Here is a 19,879-nt window from a genome sequence, read left to right as displayed (position 1 = left end):
TAGGAAATTAGAAAAACTCATGAATATAAATATCAAATTAAAATAACAATATAACTACAACATTCTAATTTACCTTCTATTTTTATGTATGTTTTTGTGAATATACTTAGTTTGTCAAAATTGGTATTATATTACACTTTACTGTTGATTTTTTTCTCTCTCTGCACAGTCTTTCTGATCTATTACTCTGAAGTTGCGTTCATTTTTTCAATTTTGTACAGGTGAAAATCGAACAGATATGTATGTCCTTTGCCTTCATGGAACTTATTGTCTATGGGAGGAAACATAAAACAAATTAAAATATGTATTTCCAGAATGTAAGTTTTATGAAGAAGGAGAAAATTTGATATAAGACCAATTGTGGGTAAATGGGACCAACTTAAAATTAGATACTGGAATATTGGCATTTAAGCTAAGGCTTAGGGAGTGAGAAAAGTTAGCTCTAAAAGAGTGGGGTTAGTAGCATTCTAGGAAGAGGAATTTGCAGGTACAGAATCCATCAGGTTTGATGTGAAAGGGGACTAACAGAAGGCCAGGAGGCCACAGCAAGAAAACAGAAGGTACTGCCCTTGTGAGGTCAGGGAGGATGACAGGAACCAGATTCTGTAGACCAAAGTGATTTTATTCTAGGTACTCTGTAACCCCATTAACAATTCTAGGCTAGTGAAATGGCAAGATCATGTTTATATTCTTCAAATACTACTTTGAATGTCGTATAGAGGATTAATTGAATGAAAACGAGAGTAGAAGCATGTGAGTTAGGAAGGCTTTTGGGAGTAGCCCACGAGAAAGATGAAAAGCTTGAATTCAAGTTGATGATAGGAGATCTGGAGAGCAGTAGACAATTGTGTGGTATGTTTTGGAGTTAGAATTGATAATTTATGAGGTGGTGATGAATAGAAGTTGATGAGTTGGAAAGGAGGAGTTAGGGTACATGACTATATGTGACCTGAGGACTCACAAAGTGGATAGTGGTATCACTTATTGATAGGAGGTAGGCATTGTAATTACCAGGATTTGGGGGGGGGGTGTTGTGCTATCTAGATATGTCTGGAGGATAATTTTGAGGGGCCTGTAAGACAACCACATATGTAAGTTAAGGCAGTCTATGCATGAGTCTGTACTCAGAGGTGAGTCTGGGCTGATGACATACATTTGGAAGTTATCTTAAAGGCCCCATCTCCAAGTGCTACCACAATGGCAGCACTTGAATTTTGGAGAGGACACAGGTAAACACAAGGAAACAGGTGGCACATCCTAGAGAAGAGTGATGAGGGACAGATGAAGAGAGTCTAGAACTGTGCTCCAAAAATAGGAGATGGAAGGCCTGAGAGAATAAGAGAAGCATAGGAGAGTGTGGTATCAGGAAAGGCTGTTTCAGATAGGATGGAGTGGATGTGTCAAATGCTGCTGAGCAGGCCAGTGCAGTGGGGCCCATAAAGTGACCACTGGATCTAGCTGTGTGAAGGTCACTAGTGATATCCTCAAAAGCAACTTCAGGGTATGTGTCAGAAGACATTGGAATGGATGTAGTCATAATTTATAAATGATTAGCTAAAAATCAGAATTTTAATAGCTACATATTAATATTTACTAGAGATAGCAGAGCATACTCAGCTGTTCCTATTGCCGATGAATCATTATTCTATAACAGAAAGCTCTTAGGCTCTAGGGAACTGCTGGCTTGGAATTCAATGGGGCTTACCCTGGGAATTTCACTCTGTCATCTAAATTTTCCTCTAAGTATGGATTTGGGTTAAAAACCATAAGACAGATTTGGGTGCTAGGGAATATGGATCTTGGCTGAATTTCTGTTTGAGAGTCTTGTGCTTTTTTTGTAAATTTACCAGTTTGATGTTGTGTGCTCAGGTTTGGAAACCGTTTGCCTCCTGGCAGTGGGAAGACTGTGGGGGCCTAGGCACTCCCCACTTCACACTTAAACTTCTTGTCCTCTGTACTCTTTTGATGCGTGTGGCACTGCTAGCCTTTGGTTATTTAGGTACATTCTCTTATTCCTGTTTCCTTAAAATTAGAAACCATGCATAGATCCATAGTTGGATCTTCCCCAGGATACGATACGTTCTATGCTTAAATAGAGGAAAGTCCTAGAAAGAATGTAGATTTTGTAACCGAAGTGGCTTAGGTTGATGTTGTCTGCCTCAGTATTCTCATCTATAAAATGAGATTAGTAATACTCACCTTACGGTGCTATAGTAAAACTTTAAAGTAATGTAGGAAAAGTGCTAAGTACTCAGTAAGTGGTACCTTGGTGCCTATAATTATTAATATTGTTAATAATATTAATATTGTTAATCATATAAATGGTCATCATTTTTGAAATGTTGAATTAAGTACCTGGGTTATTATCTGTCTGTATGACTTTGGTCCTTGATATGAAATATTATCCAATGGCATAAGCTTCTGTCCATTGGTGCTTTTATTTTGGGGGGGGGGAGGCGTTACTAGTTGGCAGCAGCCCTAGTAAATCCTTTGTCATCAATATTTTGTGCTGTAGCTTATTAATAAAATTTAAGAGAACTTCTGACCTTCACATTTTAGTGGATTAGCATAGTTTTTCCTCTTTTCCTATTAAAAAGATAATATTTCCTTGAACTTTAATAAAAGTTTGTTCTTTGATAAGACAGCATGCTTGATTGCATAATGTTATGCAAGAGCTAAGGTTAAAAATTCCCTCATTAGAATTCCATGGCAGTTGGAGGGGAAGAATATAAAAGCCAAGGACAAAAAGATCTGTAAAGTTTGTGTTTATGCTCTGTCTTTAGGAGCAGTGCCTAATGGCCCTCCTTCACATTGAAAAAGGGAGGACCAAATGTGGATTTTTCTTGCTGGGTTTTTATTTGCTGAGAGATGGGGAAACTTGTTTTTTCTAAGCTAAAGTTAAGATACATATCTCAAAAATACACAAGAATGGTAGTTCTTATTTTAACTTGTAGATTCCATAAAAATTACAACAAAATAAACCAAAGATGACTAATTGTTGTGACATAAATGTGTCACAGGAAAATCCTCCCCAAAACATGACTGATAAACTCTAGTGTATGAAGGATTGTTTTTGACAAATGTTGAGGATGAGAAATCTGAGTATTTGACCCCTCCAATTGAGACTTTGTGTTGCCTGACTTACGTATATACAAGACTAGGAAAATAATTTACACTTAATGTACATGTTTTGATTAGAAACATATTTGGCTTTCAAGAAAAGAGGGGAGGAAGTGTTACTGTTACATGAATTTCGAGGAGAAGCTCAGCTTTTAATGAACTCAGAGCTCATTTCTGATTTCCCTGAGTAAGCAGGAATGATGATCTGACCTCTAAAAACTTTTCTAAAAGACTTTATTTGATCAAGTCATTTGGATATTTATTGCTTATGTTGTAAAGGAACTGTATCAATACTAAGTATTATTCTTACAGTAAGTAACCTCATGAGGCTTGATTTTAACCTTTAACTTTCTTTGTCTTTCTCAACAGTTTGGAAGAACTGAAGTAATTGATAATACTTTGAATCCTGATTTTGTAAGGAAGTTTATTTTGGACTACTTTTTTGAAGAAAGAGAGAATCTTCGTTTTGACTTGTAAGCGCCACCAAAACTTGCAGTTTTTAAAATTGATTGTTAAAGATAATTTTCATAACATAAGTTTGGGTCCTGTGGTTGCACTGGATTATACTGGCAGGAAAGTAGATTTGTTCTATTCTGTATGGCCCAACACTGCTTGTATTTTGTGGGTTTTTCACTTACCTGCTTGTCGAATAAATATGTGAATAAATGAGGGAACAGTTTACCCATACTAGGCAGTAAATATGGGTGTTCTTTCAAGCCTATGATGCCTCAGTAGGTTTCTTACAATTTCTTTTGTAAACTCAGTTTGATAGCTAATGGCTCTGTGCAGTTTCTTAGCATAGCACATGGATCTCCGCTTTACTATGACTTCCTCTTATCTCTTGATAGCCCAGTATTTTTAAGACCCTGGGTGGCAATGTAGCATTTTTAATATTTTAAATATTCTTGCTACTTTGATGTTGAATCAAGCATATAAAAGTTTTATTGTCAAATTCAAATTCCTGTCCACAGAGACCTGAAGTCACTTTGTTTACAAGGTATTATTAATTACTGAGTCTTTGTTCCACAGAGAAGATTGTGGAAGTCTCTGCTTATGGTTAAACGAAATCTGTTGGGGAGGAAGGAAGAAATATCAAACATTACAAAAGTTGCTCAATCTATCAAAGTACTTAAAGGAAGTTTATGAACATCACAACCATTTAAAAAAATAAATGTCTTATTTTAAATGACAAATATTAAGAATACCATTATCGAAATTTATAAATACTTTTCAATAATAAAAACTATCAACATCTTATTTGAGAAAGTCCTAATTTACCTCCTAATGTAAAGATAAGATTCTTTTCTGTTAATAGTCATTTTTGTTTTCTCTAAAATGTATGCCATAGGTGGGCATGGTGGCCCACACCTATAATCCCAGAGGAGGCTGGATTATATTGGGAGGCTGAGGCAGGAGGATCACAAGTTCAAGTCCAGCTTCTGCAACTTAGTAAGGCATGAAGCAACTGGGCGAGAATCTGTCTCTAAATAAAATATAAAAAAGGATTGGTGATGTTACTCAGTGGTTAAGAATCTCTGGGTTCAATCCTTGGTATTTAAAAAAAAAACAAACAAAACAAAACAAAAAAAAATGTATGCAGTAAATAACTTGCAGTGCTTCTTTTTGAAAATCATCTTGTAACAGTCCCTTTTCTTCAGGGTACCAAGTTTTCGTCATTTATCAAACAATATTTATTAAGTTCACATTTGGTTTTTATTGCTTAGAAACTCCTTTCTAAATAATAAAAATAGGGTTTATGAGAAAAAAATCTGGAGTGCAGAATAATGACTTCCTAACTGTTTATCATGGAGGTTGTACACAGTGTTGTTACTCAAAACCAGACACAAATCAAATTGAATATGGCCGCATGCTTCCCTTGTTCAGACCTTCGTAGCCATTGTTTTTAAGAATGTTCTTTCTCACACCTCATGGTATCCTCTCAACTTTTCCCCTAAGTTTCAGACTATCTTAAAACCAGCCACTATTTCATGATTCTTTGTTCTGTTTCTCTTTTCTTTCCCTATCTCATTCTTCTGTGTTACATTCCCTCATTTAAAAGTAATACTTATTATAAACTAAGTAATACAGGTATTTAAAAAGTAAAAATTCCCTGATATCCCCATATTAAAAAAAAAAAAAAAAGGAAATCATTCAGTGTATACACTGGCAGGTTTTTTGCAGGTTTTTCTTTTGCATATGCAATTCTTATACCTTAAAATTTTCAGATGCTTTTCTGTGCCACTGAAAAAAAAAAATATATATATATATATATATATATATGTATATACCTCATTCATTTTAAAGGGAAAGAACTGTAATTTATTTAATTTAACATGTATCGATAGACATTTTCACTCCATTTTTTCTGTTACATGTGCTCTGGCACAAATCTTCTATAATGCATGTTTATAATTTTTGTTTGTATTTTCAGAGGACAAATTACTCAGAGTCAAATATTAGTATAGAAGGACACACGTAAGACTACTGACTGCCTGGTCATCAATCTTTGAAATGGACTTGGAGACACTATAAGCTTTGTTCTTTCCTGAACTCCCTGTCTGATTTTTAGCTATTTTGGAGCTTTTTTTTTTTTTTTTTTTTTTTTTTTCTGGGTTCTTGTGGCTATTCTCTGCTGCCAGGCCCTGTCACCTCTATTTACCTCCTGCCAGGTGGCTGTACCTACCCACTCTGTTGTTTTGCTTTGGTCCTCCTTGTGCCAGCTATGTCTATGTCCTGCTCATTATTCCTGATGGTTTCTGCTGTGGCTGTTCCCGGAACATTTCTCTCAGTGTAATAAGAAATCATGAAGAAATTAGTCTAGGTAAATTGATATGTTTTAATATCTTCAATTTCCTAGAAATTATAGTAATCCTCAAAAAACCATGCAATGTTTTAAAAAGTGAAACATACTGCAAAATTGAATTAAATAGCTATCACTCTACCTTTTGAATGCATTTGGTTAATTTCAGAAATTCATTTCAAATAATATCTCAATTTTATATGATCTCTAAAACATTAAAACAGATATCTCTGGAAAGTGTTACTCAGAGAAGCTTATCAAGAAAAGCAGTGAGAACATTCTCTGGGCGTATGATGTACCTTTGGTATCACTTTAATTAATTTCTTTTGATTTTTGATTTATTGGAATATCTCACATAATACCTTTAAACTGTGAGAGCAGGCTTTGTTTTTTTACATTGTGGTATTTTTTCAGTGAATAAGTGAAACAAGTATGGAAAAATTTAACAGTTCACTAGTTATGTAAATATACCTAAAATTGACTTTTAACATTTGTCTAAGCAATGTACTGTCCCTTGTAAAAATAATTTATGTTCATTGTAGAAAATTTGGAAAATAAAAAATGGATAGACAATAAAAGTCATGTGCAGTACTAACCTCCATCACCCAGAGAATTAATATTCCAACATATCAGCAGGAGCATAATGCTTGATGGAACAGCCATTCAAGAAGACACACCGCTATAAACTGATCAGATACATGCAAATGATTTTCTGAATTGTTTTCAATTTAGTCAATGTCTACTGATTTTACAAAATTGTAAAGGTGACTTTCAGAAAAATTTTAAAAATCTTTTAATCCAGAAAGAAAATGGTATAGGTATATAGAGAGACAGAAAGACAGACAGACTGACAAAGACTATTCCTGGTATCTCTGATCCAAATTCTTACCAGTTCTGATTAAGCCAAAGTAATTTTTCTTTTGAACCCATAGTAATTTTTGCTGTTGTTTCAGTGAATGCCTAAAATGTATCTTAGATTATTTTATCAGTTTTTTATCTTCAAATTCTCTTGCCTTTTTGATCTAATGTGTACTTATTCATTCATAAGATACGGTCATTGTAATTGTGCTGTGTATTTATCACATCATAAACTTTGGCATTTATTTTCATTATAATTATCACACTGATTGAAATATAAACACCTCGTATATACACTTTGTTGTCATAGTTCAAATCCTTACCATTGGTAGAGTACCTGTACCAAAATGTCTTTGGGTAGGAAGTGTGGGTATCTTATTACTAATAGTGTGTGCTGGAGTACAGAAAAAATGAGATAGAACCTTCCCACGTATTTTTTCCATACACTAAAAAAGGGATTCAAGAGTCTAGATTTGTCTTACCCTGCAAATTATTTTCTTTCTTGATAAATCAAATGGTGATAACCATGAAGTTACTGTTCTTACAACCTATTTCTGAAGGATCTCAACATTTGGGGGGAATAAAGTTATTTCATTTGTTTCAATAATTGTCCCAATGTGTCCATTCTCCTTTTCCCTGTTGGTTAAGGGTTTCTTAAACACAGTCTAGGTGGAATTTCGTGAATTTTCAATCACTTATTAGAATCATCTTATCCTGCTAATTGTTGGGTACTTATCACTTTAAAACTATAATCTCAAACTTAATTCAAAGTTCTTCATTTCTGTTTCCTCTGTTGGAACTGTCCCAGCTCTTTTCAGGAGAGAAGGGAGGGGAAAAACAGGACGTGTTTGTAGGCAGAGATGTGGGTCTCCTGCATTCTGAAAAATGTAGGCCTCATCTAAGTACCAGCCTTAGGGAACATCTTTTAAGCACCCTGCTTATATCATTGTGAAAGAGGGATCAAAAAAAGGAAGTTGCTCCGAGTTCCTCAGCTCTCAGAATGTGCTTCCTAGGTCATTCATGGGAACTTTGACACTGACAGCCTCAGGGTGGACCTGCAGACAGGTTCAGTAGCCCACTGGGGAAGCGAATCTTGTCCTCCACTTCTCACAAGTACCCTGTATTTTGAAGCTACCCCTTGCTTGGCTTTGTGGAATAGAAAGAACTTTCCTCCTGCCTTTTATCAGGGAAGGAATACTTGTGAATTCAGGACTGATCACAAGATCATGAACTGGTTTGACCCTATGGATCCATGACTCATAGGTAACTCTGAGCCAAGTATGAGGGAATACTTAGCATCTTGTTTTCCACTTTGAGAGACAGTTACAGTTCCAGAAATGCAGAAATTATTCCCATCGACATCTGTTGCTCTCTAATAGAAAACATGAAGATGCCCTCAAATCAGATACTGCCAGTTCATTACTCTCATCATAAAGTTTCAGTAGCAGAGTGAAGTTGTTTATTTATTCCCCTTAGTCCATTTAGGCACAGTGGGGTGCACCCACCTGGGGACTGCTCAGCTTCCTGCTCTGTTTTGGGTTCTGTCTTCTTTAGGACACTGTGGCACTCAATCGTAGTCACACATGGAGACATTTAGGATGCAATGTGCATGTTCTGATGTGAGGATGAGGGCTAGAGTGGTCCTGATACTTTTAGAAAAGTTAGATGGAAAATTCATTAAAAGAAAAATCATGGTAATTTTTAGTGCTTTATAATTTAGCATATTATCTTAGTCTGCAGAGGAATGATATAAATTACCTATTTTTGAGATAAAAGTATTAAAAGCATTTTGTTAAATACAGTTAAAGAGGATTGTGTTTGAAGATACTTAATCTCTTTGTGATGAAAACATAAACTTTTTTTTTTTTTTTTTTTAACTTTTTCTGACTGAACTGAGCGTACCATTCTTTTTGGCCACAATAACCTAAAAGACATTTTCTAGAGTTGATTTTTGAGAAGGAATGAGTATAGCTGTGTTTCAAATCTGATATTATTATAGTTACTAACTTCAATGTTACCTTTTTAAAAATTTTCTTGAATAAAAATTATCTTTGAACTAATATCTGTGGGTTTATAGTGAATGTGGCATTTTGCTGATATGAAATTCTAAGCTATAGCTGTGGAAGAGTGATTGGAGGGCCCTGATGTGAAGGGGAAAGAGTGCTTTGTAATTATTCTCAAGCAGGTCTTTGCATCATACAATGATGCAAAGCCAGTCTGTGGTAAATACTTTATTTATTTATTTATTTATTTATTTATTAGGCTAGGGAGTGAGTGTCTGCCCATCAGGACACTCAATAAACTATTTTTTTCTCCCTTCTATTGATTGAGATACTTTGTTTCATTGTGAAAACAGTACTTACACAAGAGAGATTTTAATTAACCTTTAAAAAAAGAGTTGATTTTTGGTGGGAAGCTAGTCACAAGACATGTGAAGGGAATGTGATTTGGGAGAAGGATTGGAGCCAGTACAGATATTTTCCTGTGAAAGAATTTGGCACATTGAGGTTATTTTGACTGTCAGTAGTCTTTCCATTTCTACAAACTCTTAAAGCAAGGGGAGTACAGAAGAAATGAGATAGAACCTTCCCACGTATTTTTTCCATACACTAAAAAGGGAGGGATTCAAGAGTCTAGATTTGTCTTACTCTGCAAATTATTTTCTTTCTTGATAAATCAAATGGTGATAATCATGAAATGTATACTGTTCTTACAATCTACATCTGAAGGATCTCAACATCTGGGGGGAATAGTTATTTCATTTGTGATGGTGAATGATATCATCCCAGAATCTAAAAGATAATGAATTTTCAGTATCAACTAGTGAAAAGCAGAACATAGAATAGTCCCATGGAAATACATTCCTGTTTCTACAAACACACGGTTTCCACAAGTCCAGTGATTAGGGAAGAACACTCTCATTATTTCAGTTTCCAATGTTAACAATAGCATTTAGGACATTAAGTAAGAATTATAACATATAAAAACAATAGCCTGTTGTGGGGACCTGTTTATTTTTTTTTACTGATATCCAAAGAAGAGAGATTTTCAGTTTTTAGGGAATTTTGAACTCACTCAAGCTTTACTAGAATACTGCTGATGCACAGAAAAGATGCATTTAAACTTTTCAAACAGTAGAATTGATGATTAGGCAAATAGTAAGACTTCCTAGATTTGTAAAAATAAAAGGATCCAGGGTTCTGTGAATTCTACCTTTGGCATATAGGCCACTGATTCTTAGAAATTTCTTAATTTGCTAAGTTTTTCTCTATTGGTATTTTTTATTCATTTTAACATATTGGAAAATATTAATTTTTTCTAGATTTACTTTGTGGAAATAATTTGAATTTTATATTTTAATTTTTCAGGTATGATGTTGATTCAAAGAGCCCCAACTTGTCCAAACATGTAAGTTCATATTTTTATGTTTTAAGGATAATTGTATAATATATATTATATAATGATTTATTGTTAATACTTATAATGATTTTATTAATATTAAAATTATATGTCTAGACCTTTTCATGTAATATGGTTGTCATGGAAAATAAATAACTTTTATTTTTTTCCCCTTCTACGGGGGATCGAACATCAAGCCTTGCTCAAGCTGGGTAAATGCTATATCCCCAGCCCTTTTTATTTTTTATTTTGATATAGGGCCTTGCTATGTTTGCTAGGCAGGCCTTTAACTGTTGGTCCTCCTGCATTAGCTTCCTAAGTAACTGGGATTATAGGCCTGTGTCTCTAGGCTATAAATAACATGTTTTTCTTTTTTGGCTTGGGGATTGAACCCAGGGTGCTCTACCATTGAGCTACATCCCCAGTTCTTTCTGTTTTTTTTCTTTTGAGACAGGGCCTTGCTCACTAAGTTGCTAAGGCTGCCTTTGAACTTGCTATCCTCCTGCCTTAGCCTCCTGAGTCCACTCACTGGTATTATAAGTGTGAGCCACCGCAAGGGGCTATAACTTAACATTTTTAAAGAACTTGAGAATCAATTTTGGGAGAAACGTATTAAAAGAAGAGTGAAATGGACTGAACTTTTTGTTTTATATTTTATATATTTAAGAAATGATGACAATTCCTTGTTATCATTTAGATCAGTTAATCAAGATGAAATAGTGAGCCTGTGTCTTTTTAGAAGAGTTCACTTCCAAGAGAACAGAAAGTACTTGTGTTTGGGTGGAGTGATTTGTTATTCTGCTTTCCTTTTAGTTCCTTTGTTTGCTTATCAGTACTTCCTGAGAAATTCCTTAGTCCAGGCACGTGCAGGTTTCTGAGGGTTCAATGTGAGCAGGATAGATGTATTTATTCACTCTGTCCTCAAGTCGCATGAAGTCTTTTTATTTCTTATGTGATCCTGATCTCATCCCTCACCTCCTCTACCTATTCCTCATTCTCAGGCACTCCACTTGCCAGACAGTAACTTTTAGCTGGTGTAGTTTAAAAATCAGGAGCCACAGGGTCAAACTTGACCACTGAAAGACAGTGGCAGGAAAGGAGGATGAGAGTGAGCAGACTGGCCAGACCCTGGTGGTTCCTCAGCCTGTGAAGCAGAAATCAGGCCATACCTAGTAGGAAGGGTAGAAGGGGCGGGGCGTGAAACTCACATTCTAAAAAGGATTAGACAAGGTTCAAATTATAAACTGAGTACAAAGATACAACCCTGTGCCAGGGTTGGAAGACCAACTGGACTAATACTTCGTGCACAGGGATTTTTTACTTTTGCATAATTGTATGCCATTCAAATAGAATTGATGGGCATTTGTTATCCAGTGTAGCTTAGAGAGGCGGAACGTCATAATTCAGAGAAGAGAGGGGACAAAAAGGGTAATTACAAGCCAGGAGACAAATTTGGGAAAACTGGGAACCTGGATTATTGATTAAAAACAATCACAATTTACTTTTTATTTTTTTGAAGAAAGTATGATATTTATTTGTATGATGAAGCAAGCAGGAGAATCCTGTGAAGAAGTATTCCAAAAATGTTCTAAGTGATTGACTTCTCTATAAATTAAAAAGAAAAAAAATGCTGAAATAGGCTCATCCTCTCCATAAGCAGTTTCATTGCCACTGCCATGGCACCTTCCTGCTCTCCATGGAAAGATTTACACCATTGTGACTGGACATAATCGTTTTGCATAGCTTTGTATTAGAAGTCTTCCAAATGTCCTTGGAAGAATTAGGAAAGGAATCATATTATCTCAGCCAAGAAAAGAAAAGAGAATTATTCACTTTTGTCACAGAGGTTCTTATTAAAGATTAGGAGCATCTCATGAATATCAGGTATAGCTTGGCCTCATGAAGCTGGAAATAGGTACTAGGTTGGAACTGCAATAGTTATTTCTCCATTTCCCTCTCTCACTCCCTCACTCTCTTTCTCTCTCTCACTGAGGCCATATATTTTCTTTACTGTGCCTTTTCTCTGAGCTTCTGTTCTCTAAAGAACAGATATCCTTATTTATCTTTTTATATATGAAAAATGGCTTCCCTAACCCTAATTGATCATAGACTTCCAGGTCCTCATTCTCTATGAATATAATTCCTGTGTTTCTTAGTTCAAACTGCTCTTCAGAGGGCATTATAACTGGGCAGTTAGGGACATTCCATGGAAGTGGATATTTTGAGGGTGAGTGTGAGAGTCCCTACCAACATAGTTGCTTGTGTTCAGGGAAGAAAGTAGTATATGGGATGGGAACATGCCTCAGACATGACTGACTATGTCTTCTTCCAATGATCAGCGATGATTAAATAGTACTATATGAGATATGCCTCATTGAACCTATGAAAAATACATATTTCCCCTTTTGTGGGAAAGCTTCTTTTTCCCCACAAGCAAAGTTTCATATTTTTCTCATTTCGATTCTGACTTGCCCTCATGATACCTCTTTAACTCATTTCCATTCATTTTAATGCTGCCTGGGTTTGTATTATAACTTACTTCCTTTCCATTTTCCCTTCAACTAACTGGACTCTGGTTTCCACTTTTACTTATACTACTCCGACACAGGTTAGGTTAAGATTTAGTGCCTCCGCTTCATTCTTTGCCATAGTTGGCTTCCTCATTTATTTGGGCAGAATTAACTATTTCCTTCTAGAAAATACTAGAATTCCATGGAAACCTTTTCCCGGCTTCTTCCCCTACCTCTCTGTTTACTCTTTATGAAGTTCATTTCCTCCTCCTATCTCTTAATATTACTGTTTCTTGTAAATTATTTTAATTGTTTATGTCAACTTACTCTATTAAGTTCTTGGAAGAACTCAACCATTTTCACATTTTAACCAGATGATTCCCCAGGGTCAATCCCTTTGTATACATAAGTAAATCCAAATTTCCGTTTGCTTGTTAAGTATTGTCTAGTAGAGGGATTACAGAAGGAAAAACAAAATATATGTAAGATTTATGCCCCTTTTCATGTCAGTCTTGATCCTCTGTATTATCTATCGTGAGAATAATTTGTCAACATAGTTTGCTTAGAAAATTTGGATGCATTGTTAACTTTCTCACACTCCACATTTAGTGAATCAGTGAATCCTGTTATTATGACAAAGAATTTTTTTCTGTGTTCTTTCCTTTCTTGCTGTTAGTGCCTTAGTTCAAATCCTCTGCCTTTTTCCTGAAGTCTAGCATAGCCTCCCGTACTTTCTACGGTTCATATTATCTCACTTTTCAATCTGTCCTTTATAGTACTGTGCTGTATTTTTAAAATATATTCAGTTGACAGGATAAGTTGGTTAATAAGTGCCTCAATTTGTAAGTGGGTGAAGCATGTCAGAGAGGAAGGAAGTGTGTTTTTGAATTGTTGTAAGGATTGTTAGCGATGACTGCCTTGAATTTTTGTTTGAAATTAATGGCAGCAAAAGTCCTTTCTTATTTAAAAGCATCAAGAACAGATTTTAGGTAAAGAGCATATAATTCATTCAACCTAAAAGGAATTTATGATGTATTTGAAAATCAGAGGAACCAGTAAGTAACCAGGCTAATCCCTGAGGATACGAATGTTTAAGAGCATGGTTGTCCACCTGCCAATTTTACAAAGTGAAATATAAGCTGGAACCTTTTAGGAAAGACAACTGCAAAATGCAGGATTGCATGTGGAGTGAAGGTACTTATTTATGTTTTACAAAGGAGATTTTCTAGCTAGAGAATCTTTTATTTTTCATTCTAATTTGTGATAGTTTTAAAAGAATTCCCTTTAGGATGATTTTATTTGGTGTCTAGTACTCAAGAATCTTGGGTTAAAATCTTTTTTAAAAAACTATTAGGGAAAATGGAGATATAAATTAAAACTATCTTACATTTTGAATATTGCAAATGAATATAAGGTAAGATATAAAGGATCCAAATAACTAATTTGTTCTGCTGGTGGTAGAAAACTTTTCAGTAGAAAACATTGTGCTCCAAGTGAGGAATTATGGAATCCAAGAACATATGACTTTACAGGACTTGTCCCTGTTGTGATTCCCCGAGGAAATATCTTTACTAAAATATATTTCCCTGGAAGTGTTAGGTACCATGAGCAAAACATGATATTTTGAATTCCAAGTTTGTTCTCTAAGGTACCAGTGAACCCACTCATCTTAATGCTATTAGCAGAACTACATAACATCCTTTCATTTGCATAATTTAATTGCATCAACTGAATAATTAATAAAATTATTCATCATAGGCCCAAGAATTTGTGCATCTAGGATTCTTCTTGGTGTGCTCGACCAGATGACAATGAAACTGTACTTTGTGTACTAAAATCTCATACCTACTAGGCAATCAAAAATGCATTTATCTACTTGATTGATCTCAGAATGCACTCACTAAAATTGTCTCAGACTTGCTAAAGGCTTATTGGATTATTTTGGTCACAAGACACTAGCTTTCAATAAAGGTATGCATATTCTTTGATGTAAGTATTGTATAAACTTCCAGTGTAGATCAATTTCAATTTCATTTGAAAATTGTTTGGACCACGAAATGAATTTTCGCATGGGAACAAATTTATGAATGGGGCAAGATTCTTTCATTATACTATAAAACTTTGTGTGTGTGTGTGTTCTTATATAGTCAGGCAAAAAATATATTGTAGTCATGCTTGTGATGCTGGTAAATATGGCAATGAATAAGACAGACGAGGTCTGCGTCCTAAAACAGCTTACATTTTGGAGTTGCGAGGTGAGGTGGGAAGATTTAGTCAATGAACATAAATTCATATAAATGATTTAAGATAACAAATTTTCTTTATAGCAGTTATATTATAAGATAGTAATGCTGAAAGAGAGAGAGAGAGAGAGAGAGTGATTGGAAAAGCAATGTTAGCTAGAAGCTGAGATGCTTCTCAACCAAACAGCATGGTTTTATACCAGTTCTCACCCTAAGTTTATACTTACTTTAAAAGGAGGAGACTACCAAAAATGTGGGATAGTAGCATTCTAGGAAAAAGGAACAACAATTCAGAGGCCTTGAGACTAGAATATGTGGTACATTGGTGTGGCAGAGAGATGACTGGCAAGTATAGAATATTACGAATGATGAAGATTGTGGAATGAACTGGTTTGGAAAGGGGCATATGATGTAGAGATTTTTAGGCCATATGTTAAAAAAAAAAAAGTTTGAGTTTGTTTTTTGATAGATATTATAGGAGAGTACCTGATATGATTTGTGCATTTAAATGAAGACTGTAATAGTTGAAGTGGAGAAACGAGATTGGAATTAACAAGATTGGAGACCAGCTATGTTGCAGTTTGGCTAGGTGAGCAATGTTTGGTGGTTAAAGCCATTGAAGTGGTAAGAAGTGGTCAGATTTGGAATATATTTTGATGGTATGATTGTTGATGATCGCTGATGAATTGAATGTCAGGTGTAAAAATAAGTCTCCTGGGTTATTGGTGAGAGCAACTGGGAAAATAATGATCCAATTTATGCAACAAAGTTATTGGGGAGGAAAAGACTGAGGCAAGGGATAAGGATTGAGAGATCAGTGGTTAAGATCAGTGGCTCATGTTAAGTTTGAAAACCCAATAAACATCCAAATGGAGGCACTGGTTAGGCAGTGTCTGGAGATTAGAGGTATACATGCAGGAACCATCAGCCAGTAATGCTGAAACTCAAAATCATCTAAAGGCAGTGGAAATGGAGGAAATAATAGGATGGAATCTTGGAGGAACTTCACCATTTAGAAATTCGGTGGAAGGAGCTGAGCCAGAATTGTCATTTTTAAAAGCAAGTTGGTTAGGACAGTCACTTTCCTGTGCAATGCACCGAAGGCTTTCTCCCTCATTGTGCTGTAGCCCCCTAGCTTCCCCTGCTGTCATCTTGCTTGTTCTGCTTTAATCCACTGGCCCTCATGCTTTTTTGCAAGTACCTTAGTACATTCTTGTCTGAGGGACTTTGTGCCTTCTTTTTCTCCTGCCTGGCATGCTTTTGCCTCAAATATTTACATGATTCTCTCCCTTAGATTAGTCAGGTGCTTCTTAATTGTCACCTCTGAGAGTTCTTGCCTTGCTGCCCTTTATGTCATCCTCTGATGCCTGGTAGAAAAAAAAAATATGTATATATCATTCTATGTAGCCTTCTTTCTGGACCTTCTTGGATGGTGAGAGCTGGCCTTATAAAGCTATTCAAACTGAAGTATTTATGACTGGTACTTTGTAAGTGGGTTATGTTTCCTTTTTACATGTTTAATAGGGTCTTATAGAATCTGCTTTAGACTCTGAGACAGAGGTAAGGGTAATGCCTGGGATGGATTTGAAGATAGTAAGATTAACACTCTTTAAGTGATATTAGGTGGGATCGTTTGTGTGTAAAACTGATCTTTACTGAGGAGTTAGGATTTAATATTGATATTATTAAATATTGATGATATGTTATATTTAATAGTACTCTTTAATAATATTTTCATATATTTAATAATAATTTAAAATAATAAACATAATAAATAATAATATTTGGTAGGTCTTCTAGTTACTTGGCAAGTCAGTTATCTAACTATGTTTACTGGCAGTAAGAATATTTACTTGTTTTCGGTTAGCATGTTACATTTCAGACTTCTTTATTGATGAGAAATGTGCTACAAAAATGATGTGTCTCCAGGAGATAAATTTCCATAGATGTATCATGTTCAGGATAATGTAGATTTTTAAAAATATACATATTATATATGTTTGCTAATATTACATATATATGCATAGATATTTTTGAAATGAATAGTTTTAATCCATGACCATCCATTCCTTGAAAGATTAATTTTCTTTCTTTCTTTCTTTTTTTTTTTTTTTTTTTTTTTTTGGTGTTAGGAATTGAACCCAGGGGTGCTTAAACACAAAGCCACAATCCCAGCCCTTTATATATATTTATACATATAAATACGTATATACATACATACACACATACATATTTTTTATTTTGAGACAGTGTCTCACTAAGTTGACTAGGGCCTTGCTAAGTTCCTGAGGCTGGCTTTGAACTCACCATCTTCTTGCCTCAGCCTCCTGAGCCACTGGGATTATAGGCATGTGCCACTGTGCCTAACCAAAAACTTAATTTTCTTTTAGTGGCTTATTTAATTGTCTCATTTGGACCCTTAGAAAACCACAAGTAGCTTGAAAATCATCAATTGTGCTGGAGGAAAGAAATAAATTCAGCTTTATGGTATAATTTTTGAAATTATATTTATAATTTAGCCAAAAATTTGTTAACCTCTTGGAGGTAGAATTAACATCTTTGAAAGTGGATCTATCCATTTAAAAGAAAAATCCTTGTTTTGGAAAAAAAAGTTGTTTTATTATAATGCTAAAATGTGGCAAATTGTACTAAAATATCGAATCCATTTTTTTCCATGTTGAGGATATGTTATCACCAAAATGCATATGGATGTGTTAACAGTCATTAGAAAGGAGCCACTACTGAAACAAAGAAGTACCATGTTCAATTACTAAAAATGATTGTCATATAATACATAGTGTATAACATAACTAAGTTACACCTTGGTCTTTACTCTTAATGTGACTTGTATGAATTTAATTAATACAAAGAAAGTCTGAAATATTAGTAAGGAGTACCAGCAATTAGTACATAATAACCAATAATAAAATATTGCAGCTAAATTTCCCCACTGATTTTTGCCACAATTGTTAAAATGCTGCAAAAACAAGAAATTTTTATTATGTGTGTTTTCTAGCTCTGATTGCCTTGATATGAATGTGCTAAAAATCATTTAGGGTATCACAAAATAGGTAGATGCAATAGAAAGAAACAAATCATGACTCCATCTTATGAAGACCTCTAATGATTAACTCCTGAACAGTTGACTACACCCAATTACTGTGCTATTTTAAAGCTGAACTATCAATAAAACCATTTAATGTCTTTGAATCTAAATTATCTATTAATTAGGGAAATAATATTTTTGAATTTTCATTGATCACTTTGTAATATAGGAAAGTCATTTAAGGATCATCTTTAGTGGAACTTGCAGAATGATGCCACTGTTGAATGCTTATGAAATTGTTTATGATGATGCTCATAATAAATTACATGTGTTGATTACTTTATAGTAGTATAAAGATCAGAAATTTCCAATACAGTTAATACCTTGTAGCTCAGCACATAATTGTTTTCAAAATGTCATCTTTTGCATGTGTATGTTCATTTTGTATGTATACTAGTCAAATGTAAGACAAGTTGGTGTGTAAAGGACATTTGGATTTCATAATAGCTTTTACAGTAAGCATTTGTTTAAATAAACCTGTATTAGCCATGACTGTAAAGTGGTTTTGGAAAAGAAAACATAGTATTTTACTTACTTGCACAGTTATAGTATCTCCAATATTGAAATTCAGTAGCAAGTAATAAGTTTTAAGTATATTCTTTTAACTCAGGGGAGTAGGAGGATGAAGAAGTCATTCATTACTAGATCCTCATGTTCCAAGCATCTGTTCTAAGTGCTTTGCTTATATTATCTTTTATAGTCCTTCTAACAATCCAGGCAGTATGTATTATTATGTCCATTTTGTAGATTAGGAAACTGAACCATGCATGCATCAGTCTGGATATGAACACAGGCAATGCAGATCTTAATAATTTTCATTCTTAAGGAGTATGTTATATTACTTTGCAAAATAAATAAATGTACATATGTATGTATACATTTTTTTAAACAATATACAGGAGCCATTAATTTTTGTATCTAGTAAGCGAGGTAGCAAACAGACCAATAAACAATACTAGTTCTTTTATTGAAAAGTCAATTTTACTTTTATACATGCGGAATTACTAAAGCCCATGATATTAAGGTAATTTTCATGAATATAGACAAGTAGTAATCTACAAGATAAAATACAGTTTAGATACAGAGAATTGATCAGTACTTAAGATAAAGCAATAAATTTGAAGGAATAAAAGTATTAATGCTCATAGAATAGACATTCTCCTGTATATTAATAAAAAGAAGAAACAACTGTGTATAATAATCATTTGGAATAATAATATATAAATGCTTCTTTAGATTTTGAGCCAGTTGTTAGTAATAAAATCTAGATTTAGATTGTATGGGAATAATCTGAATCCCTCCTTCTGAATATTTGATTAATTTTTAAAAACTATGCAATGTGAAACATATTATTGTTAGATAATGCCTTGTCCTGCTGTACATGCTATTTTCTCTTATCACTTCCACCTCTGTCTGTTAGGTCCTTCAGCTTTAATTCCAGCATACTGAATTAAGGATGATATTTAGATACATTTTAAGAGTGTTGGAAGTCATCCTGTATATTAATATGGTTTATATACATTTAAACAGATTCCAAAACTAAAGTTCTATCAGTTTATTATTATTTAATGTAATAATCCATCAGTTCAATCATTTATTGATTTCATGGTTGGTTTGAGGAAGTCCAGTGGCTTAAATGCTTGAATAAATAAAAGAATTTCTTGGGGGCTGGAGACATTCCAAGTAGATTTGGTCTATGTGTGGGTTAGACTTGTGGAACCGGGCCTGGACTTGTTACTGAAAATATTACTATACCCTAATTATAATGACTCATTAGTGGGAATATGACAGTAGAGGAAGAAACAATAAAGCAGCTCATAGCTAGCTTGCCTTTATTTCCATC

The 19,879-nt window shown here is 34.4% G+C and overlaps 1 protein-coding gene across 1 annotated transcript in view; it reads left to right on the top strand.

Moving 5' to 3' along the window:
* Positions 1-19,879, top strand: part of Cpne8 (copine 8) — a 194,091-nt gene that overhangs the window by 46,803 nt on the left and 127,409 nt on the right. The window contains exons 5-6 of the mRNA XM_047550827.1: positions 3,490-3,593; positions 10,147-10,186. Coding sequence (XP_047406783.1) covers positions 3,490-3,593; positions 10,147-10,186 — 144 coding nt within the window. The remainder of the gene's footprint in view (positions 1-3,489; positions 3,594-10,146; positions 10,187-19,879) is intronic.

Source organism: Sciurus carolinensis, chromosome 4 (genome assembly GCF_902686445.1).
Source record: "Sciurus carolinensis chromosome 4, mSciCar1.2, whole genome shotgun sequence".
Lineage (NCBI taxonomy): Eukaryota > Metazoa > Chordata > Mammalia > Rodentia > Sciuridae > Sciurus > Sciurus carolinensis.
This window is presented reverse-complemented; position numbering and strand designations above follow the sequence as displayed.